The sequence below is a fragment of the Chaetura pelagica genome, unplaced genomic scaffold (genome assembly GCF_000747805.2).
Source record: "Chaetura pelagica isolate M959 unplaced genomic scaffold, ChaPel_1.0 scaffold83, whole genome shotgun sequence".
NCBI classification, from domain to species: Eukaryota; Metazoa; Chordata; class Aves; order Apodiformes; family Apodidae; genus Chaetura; species Chaetura pelagica.
Window position 1 is genome coordinate 6,615,361 of NW_009952893.1, and position 10,595 is coordinate 6,625,955.

General features: G+C 38.5%; 1 protein-coding gene across 1 annotated transcript in view; it reads left to right on the plus strand.

The window, feature by feature from the left end:
• Positions 1-430: 430 nt before the first annotated feature.
• Positions 431-10,595, plus strand: part of RDH10 (retinol dehydrogenase 10 (all-trans)) — a gene marked incomplete at its 5' end in the record, with an annotated part of 24,973 nt that continues 14,808 nt past the window's right edge. The window contains one exon of the mRNA XM_009995571.1: positions 431-670. Within this exon, the coding sequence (XP_009993873.1) occupies positions 431-670 (240 nt within the window). The remainder of the gene's footprint in view (positions 671-10,595) is intronic.

The following is a 10,595-nucleotide window of genomic DNA, read 5'->3' on the forward strand; positions in this document are numbered from 1 at the left end:
CGCTGCCCCTCGCCTCTCACCTGCCCCGCCGCTCCCGGGGCTGCGCGCCGGGCGGGCTCCGGCCCGGACCCGCTCCCGCTTCGCCGCTCGGTGCTGGAGCCCGCCGAGCATGGGGGTGTCAAACACCCGGTCAGTGCCTCTGCCAGCCGGGCCGGCCTGGTGCCCGGGCTGGGTGAGCGGCGGAGACCTGCCCTGGGTAGACCTGGGGTCCGCTCGGCGCTTTAAAACTTGCGGCTTTTTTCTTTTTTTTTAACGCACTTTGGCAGCGATGTTAAATAGACGAGCTTTTTTGTACTGTGGTGACGCTAAAGTAAACAGAAGTTTAACTGTAGTAGAAACGCATTCGTTGTTTCCCCTCAACTATTTGTTCGAATGTCAAGATACAAGTAAGAACTTTATTTCTCTCCTGTCCTCTTGTCTGTAATCTTTAGTAGCTGGAGATGGAGAAAAAGATGCACCGCCCCACTGCAACTTGCAGGTTTACACGTACACCTGTGATGTGGGCAAAAGAGAAAACGTCTATTCAACTGCTGAGAGGGTCCGCAAGGAGGTTGGAGAGGTGTCTGTCCTGGTTAACAATGCTGGTGTGGTCTCCGGGCACCATCTTCTGGAGTGTCCTGATGAGCTTATTGAGAGGACCATGATGGTCAACTGTCACGCACACTTCTGGGTAACTATAAGCTCCGTTCTGCTTCCCGTTTTGTCAGTTAATTTTGGGAAAACTAATGCCATTAATTACTCCTGTCTCCACAAATTTTGCACTTGTTCATTTGTGAGCTCACCACTTTGTGGGCTTCTTATTTTTAATTTACTGTTTCTGTTTGACAGGAATGGTGAGTATTAAAATTAGTAATAAATAGTTTTAAATCAAGTATATCTTCCCGGAATCCAGTGTCTTAACTCTTGTATCCCTTCCTGTAGCCCTGGGTATGAAATCCTTTGCAAGCATAACCTCTGGATCTGCTTAAAGGTTGTTAATTGTTAATGAATGACTTCTCAGCCTTCCTCCCATGGTCTACTGCCAGCATGTTAGCAGCTTTAAGATGCTGTTTTAGCAATGGGTACAATAGCAAACGTGCACATTTCTGGAAAAAATACTTAAAACTCCTGCTGGAAATGTTGTTTGAATTGCCTTGGAGGCAAATTGTTCCTTTTGAAGGCTGGGAGGAAAGGCGAAAAAGATTTTTCAAGAAATCAAGCCAAGAACACTTTTTCAGGAATCCTGCATATTCCTTCTCATAGCTTTCTCTGGGGGCTGCCAGTAAAAGTAAGAAAATCTTTAATATGGTTTCTGAGGTGATATTTTCTGCATAACTATCAGATACTAATCGAAGGAGAACAAGCTATGTGATCTTACTCTTTTTGTCTATTTAAACCTTGCTTTCCTGTGTCATTTATTTTTAAACCCACAGAGTGTGGAATTACATAAATTGGAGTGTTGAAGGAGGGCATAATGCACACGATGCACACTTGGGTTAGCATTAGCTGTCATACTGAGCCCATTGTTAGAATTAAAACTGTTCTTTGGTCCTTCAAATAAGGTTATGAAATACACTTGCATAACAATTAAAGGATTAAGCAATCTGAAATATACTTCAACTTAAGCCTTCTTTGGCTGGTCTTACCTCTTCCTATTAAAATCTTGTAAAATGCCTCATCTTCAAAACTTAGAAGGCCCTCCCAAACTGAACTTATTTAACATGGCAGTGAAGTGCTGTTTCATAACCCTAAAGGAGCCCCTTCAAATCTGTGCTGTGAAACACTTAATGGCAGAGCAGTCTTTTCCCAATGTATTGTAAAGCTTGCAGTGAGAGTGCTTAAACTTCAGTGTGTTTAGAAACTCTTTTAAACTCAAAAGTATATTTTAAGGCAATTTGAAAAGTTCTGAGAAAGCTCATATGACTTCTTACAACTAAGATCTCTGTGTGTTCTCCTTCATCAAAGTTAAATTGATGCTTAAGCAAACAGAGTTGTGCACTAGATTTAATGTCTGTTATTGATGTGGTTTAAATGCCGAATTGACAGTTTCCAAGAACTCTTAAATTATGACATCACCATGAATTAAAATATGGGAGGATCCTAAATTCTCCAGCTGTTCCTCCTTCAGGCCCAAGTCATACATTTATTTATAACATTGTTTCAGAGACCTTTTTAAAGCACCCTCTGTGTGTTCTGAATGTCTTACAGTAATAGAAAACTAAACTTAGAGTCTAGTATTGCTATGATGGGGTTTCCATAACAGTTCCATTCATCTCTAAATGTTAGTGTGAAGCAACTTGAAAATAAATTTTAAAAATTACTCAGAGAAGGTATACTTAGATCTGAACTGTGGAACTTGAGATCTTGGCTTAAGCTTCTAAGACGCAGTCAACACCTTTTGTTTAATTGAGGATCTGTTCATATGTACACTTCCTGCAGATCCTGTGCCTTGCTTTGCTTCTCTTTCTGCTGTTGGCAAAGCTTTTTTCCTCGTCTTCCCCTTCATGATCCCAGAAAAGGCTGGCTTGACCAACAGTGGGTGGACTTCTATTAAAAGTAATAGTACTTAATTCATGAGATATCATCTGAATCAGCTGATTTGAAGCCAACTTTTTTTGATGCAAGTCAATGCTGACTTAAATAGAACAATGTGTCTAGATGTGTGAAGTCTTATACAGCTCGTCATTTCCATGTCAGCTAAACTGGTGGTCCAAAAGCAAAGCTAATACTCTGGAGCATTATGTAGGCTTTTAACTATTTTTGGAGGGTGTTTCGTCCAAGAAGCTGTAAATTGATTTTATAAAGACATGGATCTCCCATGTAATATTGCTTCAGTAGTTAAGTGACTGCAATTTCTGGGTTTTGTTTTTTTTTAATGTGACAGGAAATTCTTCCTCATCTCTTGATCATTAATCAAGCCTTGGTGTGCTGCTGTGTAAAAACCTAAAATGGAGCTAGCCCCTTGAAGCATCTGTAATAAGAATGATTGCCTATCCTCTGTGCAAAATGCAGGTGTTGGAGGTTGCTTTAGGTTAGCAGCTATGATTGGAAGGCTGCCCAACTTCTGCAGCAGGCAGTGGCATGAAAGTCTGTCACTGGTTTGTTGTTGTGACTCCAACTGGGCTGTGCACCGTATCACAAACTGGCAGTTAAGAGAGCTTTAGCAGTGTGCCACAGCCTAAACAGATGCTTTCCATTTTGCTGACATTCATGATTTGTGTAATCCTTCCTATGAGTGTTCTATATAAACATGTCACCACTGCATCATGTAGCAATTTCCACAGCATAAAATCCACTGCTGTATTAAAAACCTGTTATTTCATGCTGTGATAACTTGAATGCTTCTGATATTGAAAACATAGGGCCAAAATCCATTCCTGGTTTGAAACAAACCAGCTCTGGTTTACTATAATTTGCAGATGCCTAAAACTGTAGCAGGAGTGTAACACTATCTTTCCTGCCACTCCGTTGTAAGAATAATAACTTACTTGGCTGCACTTGTGAATTGCTGGAATTGAACTTCTGCAGACTAGGAAATTTTCTTCCTGTGATACATCAGCATTCAGATTTGAAAAATTTCAAATCATAGTGTAAGATAAAGCTGTTGCTTGATCAGTTTTAATCAAATACAGGAACAATAGTTTTCCTGGTGGTTTTATAATAAAGCTTAAATGAAATATCAAAAATACTGTGTTTTGAATCATGTAACTTTATAAAATAAAACTACTCTACAAATTTTTATTTTGGGACAATTTGAGATTCTTTTACCTACTCCAATTTTTCTATAAGTAGAATGCTGTTGCTGGATAAGTAGGTATTAATATTGCCTGTTAGCTTAGTTCCTGGGAAATCTTCTAGGTTTGGCCCCCATATAAGACTTATGGAGGGGCAGGAGCAAGGCAATGATCACAGTCTGTGAGGTTCTGTGACATGAAGGCACAGGAGATCTTCAGTATTCAGCTCTGATAGAACAGTGATCTCTGATTCCCTGACATGGACATCGTCCAGAACTTTCAGCTTAAAGCTCCTAGAGGAGTTCTCTTCAACTTACCAAAAGGGGGAAGCAAAAGCATTCAGCTTCAGCTCTCTCATATTTATATGAAAAAAAATATAATCCACATAGAGACTAGAGCCCAGGATTTGATTACTTGTGTATTGCTCTCTTAACAGGAGTGGTTATGTTCATTCAATTACAAACTGCTTGATTTTTTTTAAGTTAGGTGGGTGTATTTGTCTTTGTAGGGATTTAACAAAGCTTTTAGGTTGTCTGACATTGATGCAGGAAGAGCTCAACACTGAGTAAAGGGAGAAATACTAAAGTAATTAGGGTATTCATAAATAGTGTAAAACTTAAGTGAACCTTGAAAAGAAAGTTAATGTAGTGTTATTAAATCCCTATTTATGCAGCTGTTGTAATTGTCAGTCTAATTAGACTGACAGGCTTGCCTTTGAAAATAAGTAGCTTATAGCTGTCTATAATGTATCAATACTTATGTATTGTTATTTTAGTCTCTTCAAGCTCCCTGGCATTAAAGCAAGCCCACTTTTGCCTAAAGCTTTTTTTGTTTAAATATGGAAATATTGCACTTAGTGTGCACACTAAATCTTCTACCGAAGAAAAGACAGCTTATTTGAAACTGAACTGTGTGAAGTCTTGTGGCCTGTTGGCATAGCAGTTTGGGTTTTGCCTTCATCTCTAGGATTCTAGTGTCTGTGATCAAATATAGATACAATATTTTCCACTGACAGGCCAGCTAGCTATATTAAGCACTTTGGATGAGTGGAATTAGCTGCTTTAATTGATTTATTTTTTTAATTTTGTTATAAGTTATCCCCAGGTGTGTAAGTTTACTTATAAAATTTAGTCTATAAGTTCTTAACATTTATTTTTTTTTTTAGAAAAATGAGTTGGGCCAAGTTCAAGCAAAACATGTGCAAGTGTTCCAAAAAGTGTCATCAAAACTAACTTTTCTCTTGCAAAATTATTCCAACTACATGCCACCAGTAAATTACCCTGGACAGCACATGTGTTTCATATACTGTGGTAGCGTGCTGGGTAGTGAATATAAAGGGGAAAAAGCAGTCATACTCTTAGCTACAGAAACAGTTGTATTAGTTGTACTTAAAATATATAAGTGCTTTGGTATGGTTCTGCACTTCATATGTTCTTGGTTTCATTTCTTAGGAAAATAGAGGTAATATATAAATTGAGAAAATACTATCTTCCAGATGCATGCTCTAGAAAACTGCATGTTCCCATTTTATAAAGGAATGTACTTAACACAAGTTTTGGAAAATAAAGGGGTGGATGTATGTCTCTGGAGCTTGAGTAGGCGCAAGACTACTGGCTTAGAGCTTTCCTCACAGATTAATTTCCTCTACCAGGAGCTTGTCTAGCATTGCATCAAGCACTGGTATTGCCTGCACACAGTCTTTATTTTTTGTAAACTGTGTGTGCATCTGTAATCTAGCCTTGCAGTCAACTGTAGTGATCATTTTCTGAAAAAATCATTGCAATTTTTTCAACTTTCTCATCCTTTGTGAGGAAGGATGATGACACCAACCTCAACCATTTATTGAGGTACCTGGATGTCTAAGCTTTGGCTGTAGAAGCAATCTTACTCAATTCAGAGTAGACATTGGTGAGGATAAAAACAACCCTTCAGACAATGGATTCAGCAAGCATGATTAAGCATGTTGGGATGGGGTGCTAGGTGGGTCTTATGCAAATTGCCCCTTAATTTGCTTTGTGTGGAAATCATGTGAATTTAAGCACTCATAATGGATTTCAGAGAGCTGCCCATCAAACTGTAGTGTTTCACAAATTACTCAGGTCTGGTTCCTGAGGACTGTTGAAGCTGTTCAGTCATGGTTCACCATTGTCTACTGGATCTTGATGATAAATGAGTAGTTGCATAACAAGAAGTCTGAATAAAACATTTTATAGCACACTTGTTCAATTAGCAACACTTCCATGAGGGCAGAGGGAAGACTGTATTGGAAGTTCTTTGTACGTGTTACAAAATGAACCTTTCTACATATACTTTCTGTGCTAGAGCATCATTTTTGTATGGTGGAGAATGCTGACCTCTTTTGTTCCAACAGCAGCTGAATGCATGCATTTCCCTTCCCTCTCTCTAATGAAGTAAAGTATTTGATTTTCATTCCAACCAGTTAACAAATCTGCAATGACCATTCAGAATGTTTTTCTTAACACTGCTTCAGTTACATCCTAGCTTTTTTTGAGCTTCTCTCAAACATAATTTAGAAATGAATTTGCTTTCCAATTTGAAAGGTGTGTAGATCCTAGATTCTCAAATGACAGAAAATGGAAATTCCCAGATTGTGACCCATGGGTTGTTTGTAGATCAGTGTCCAAGTGATCAGCCAGTTACTTCCATGCACTAAACTATGAAGCTTGAAGAGTTTAGGTGAAACAGTAATATATTTCATAGAAAAGCAGTGTGAGCTTCTGTTAAAGAAAGGGGAGGTTGTCCTGCAGAGACCATACCAAGACTTCTCAAGCTATATGAAAAATATTTGAAGTATTAATTGGTTATTAGGGACTTGCAATTCTATAATAAAGCTGGAGTTGCAGTATGGCTTGCAGAGGTAAGGCACTTGGGATAATCTCACTCTTCAGTCTCCTGTAACTTTTTCTAAGGGTCAGAGACTTGTCAGCAAACCGTATGAATGCTTTCAGGGTTGCTAATCTACTCTGAAGAAATGGTCCTGGGTGAGCGATCAGAGCAATTATTAAATTCCTGCTTCTTATGGAATGAGGTAGATCAGCTTAATAAGCAAAACTGCACTGACTTTGGTCTGATATTATGCTTTTACTTGTGAGGGATTTGGGGAGACAGGAAAATTTTGAGTGGAGCCTAACCTCACTAGAAGTGGAGAGAGTGGCTTTTTGCTGTTTCAGTGGAGTTTTCAGTCTAAAAGACTTGTCCTGTGGAGGTTAGGAGAGAAATGGAGTTTAAAGTTCCAGATTCTTCTATCTGCAAGTAACATCTGCTTTTATTTTATGAAAAGCAGCTAAGTTAATGAGAGCTCATTATGTTATTAACTTTCTGTAATAACCATGTGACTGTAGCAGACTTCTAGAAGACAGGCTTGTTCATGCGCTCAACTGTGGAGAAAAGCAATCCTAATTATGATGTGGCTAAGTGTCCTGGTAACCCAGCATTTGCATCACTCCCCAAGACCTGTCTTAACTGATCTGTGTGGGTGAGCAATCCTTTTCCATAGCTCTCAGTGTCATCAATTACTCTGACTAGACAGATTGAGGAAAGATGGATTTTGTTTTCTAGCACCATCACTGCACTTTTAAACTATTTTCTACTTTTATTTTTATCAACTGTGAAGTATTATTCTTTCCCAGTGCTTCTCGTGCTTTGATTCCACTTCTGGGTTTCTGGGGGGAGAGAGGAAAGGATTCTTTTATTTATCTCTAGTACTAAACCTTCTACAGTCCTCTGTATGTAAAAGCCAAAGCATCAGTCTCTTGATAAACCTTTCTCCTTTGACGTTTTCTGGCTATTCACACTAATGGTAAAACTGAGTTACTGATACCTGTTTATCTTCTTTTGAAAAATGGTAGAGGCCTTTTTGAAAAGGCAAACTAAAGCTGATTTACATACAGCACTATATGTTTTACCTGTGGTCTTAGGCTTTTAGTCTGTTAAAAAAAAAGAAAGTCTTTCAAAATGCAGCCACAATGTAGATGAGTAGGCATAGACTTTGAGATTGGTAGAACCTCAGTTTCTGAGGGCTTAGTTTGAAAGAAGATACATCATAAATGGGGGAGTGATTTACATCTGTGCTTGCACTTCTGACTGAACACTTTGTTCTTGTAAATAATTATATTAGTATAATGATTTATATACCAGTCAAATTAACACTTGACACAAGTGAGTTATCACAACTGAGATGGGAGGGCAGGGTAGGCCAAGGAATGCTGAAACAGCTGCGGAGCCTGCAAAGGTGGCTGACTTGGTGTGAGCCTTTTGAAATTCAAGTTTGTTTGGCTGTTGAATTCTGCACCTAAATATGCCCTGGTGCTAGTCACTTCTGCCATCTGCTTGAACTTGCGTGACAGCTTCTTGGGTACTCCCCTTTTAGCATTGGTTTGAAAAAGTGCTTAAGCATATGCTTAAAAGTAATTTGTCCGAAATTTCTGTTGATTTAAGATGAAGCTACAAGGTAGCTTAGTGGTGGTAAGTTGTCACTTGGGACCACCCTTGAGTCTGCATCTTACCTTGCATTAGTTTTGGTGTTCACGTGATCCTTGGGTGAGCCAGTTCAGCTCACCAAGTTGTCTGGAAGGCAGGGAGGGAAGCTGTTAATTTTCTTGGCCAAGTTGATTAGTTTTTCTTTTTAGAGACTAGAATCACTTCAACATCTCAGACTTGCATTAGCTGATGTGTGTTGGGGAAAAGGTGAGGAGGAATAGGTTAAAACCATGTAGCTGTGAACAGAACCTCTGAGGCTGTCTGATAAAACCTCATTCTTGGAGAGCTTTTCTGGAATAGATTTTATAGGCTCTTAGTTATAAATGGTTCCAAGCTGTAGCAAATTCACCACTGGCATAACAGTCTGAATGTAACAGCTTCTAAAAAGATTGCAGTGTTTTAATTATGCACAATTAAAAACCCCTAGATAAGGGTAAGTTAGTTTTCTGAACACAAACATAAAATAATGTTGTGTTAACAACTCTAGCTTACTTGTCTTGCACAGATACTGTGATTGTTGTTGTGTACCATGGAAAGTGATGACCTCTGTTCCTGCTGCACTGTTTGAGTTCTGTGGAAATCAGTTGTAGTAAGGCTGCTTGAATGTGGAAAAAAAACAGACTAGAGCCATGTTTCAACTTGTGGGAAATGGGCATATTTGCCACAGGCAGGCAAAGGATGGAAATATCTCCTGTGTCTTTGAAAACTCACCCTCAAGAAAGTTTATTGGTGCTTGGTTAAAATGCCTGTGCAAGTGGAATATTGGAAAATTGTATTAGCTACTGTTCTTGTCACTGTATTGGCTGGAAATGTTTTGTGGGTTGTTTGTTGTGGTTTTTTGTTTTATTTTATTTTACCCTATGTTGGCTTATGAAGCCAAAGTTTACCTGCTAAGAGTTTATTTTCTGAAGACCCTCTGGAAAGGTGGGGAGAAGTATGAAACAAGAACATAATCTGTTTTTTAAAAACCTCTAATCTCCATGCATTTTTAAAATGTTACTTTTTCATTCAGTGTGTTACTTGGTAGTAAATTGGAGCCTTCTAGAGCCTTACTATATATCCTCTACAAGCTTTGAAGCTAGTTTTCCATTCAGCTATATAATCTTCTTATTTTTGTTTCTGCCAAGGAAGACTGTTATGGAAGCTTTCCTTCTATTCTTGTTCCTCTTCTGAGATACTCAGTTGTGGCATAATAATTTATTTTTTTTAAAGTAATTGATCCAAAACAAGACTTAGTAACTGAGTTGGAGAGGACAAGTAAAGTAATTTAGCTTTCATCTGCAATTGCAGTTCTATGGAGCTACTGGCCTTAAGGTATCTATAAAATGTGAGACAGTCTTTTTCTCTTTAGCCACTTTTTGAAAAGTCTGTTAAATAATAAAATGATGACTTAATATTTTCCATAAGTAGTTCTGACAGTACTGTTCTCTAGTAATTTTTCAGAAACATGCAGACTAAAATACCAAGTTTTACTAAATATTCCAGAGGATGACTAAGCTTATGGCAAGCTGGAGAACAAAAAAATGTGGTTTTAGAAGTTGGATAGTATTCTTGTTCACTAAACAGAATATTCGGAGCTCTTATCTAATAGTTGTTGTAAAATGATTTCATTATGTGTATTTTTCACTGACTCATAGGGGTATGTTTTCATTTTTGTCAAGATTATCAAATAGCTGGCAATAAATAACTGCTCTCCAAATGGTTGGACATTTGCTGCAAACTTGTGCTAATGAAGGTGAGGAACTAATGTGTTTGTTACACTGATGTCAACATAGCTCTGAAACACTACAAATCCTTTGACGAGGCCATTTGTCAGTATATAAACAAAGTAGAATTTCTAGTCACTTGACTTCAACAAAGCTTAAACCAGGAAAGGAGTAGCCAAGTGTTAACTTCTTATATCACTTGACCAGCAAACATTAAAGTAACTTCAAGTTTGACGTTTGAATAAATGCAAGGTAGGTCATCTTTACTGACAGATCTGCCTGGGAAAGAATATGAGGTGCTACCTGCTGAGACTGTATGTTAAGTTCCTGAATTTGCAGGAGTGTAACTGGGCTGTCACAGCCATGTTGAAGCTCTGTCTTGGGTATATGGAAGGCTCAAATGCTGACATGGTTGACCCAAGCAGAAGAATTTAGTTCAAACTGCATGTTGTTTTTTACTGGCTGCTGCCAACCGTGTAATACTGGCTCTAAGTGGAAGAGTAATTGTGGTTATGTAGCTATGATAGTCTGAGAGTATTACGAGATTAATATTTGCAGAGAAGAAATATCAACTTGTCTAATAAGATGCCTTTGGGCAGGAGGGAAGAGGTCAGCTTTTGAGCATGAGTACATTGAAAACTTCAGTTCTCATGCTTGGTTATGCCTTAAATTCCTG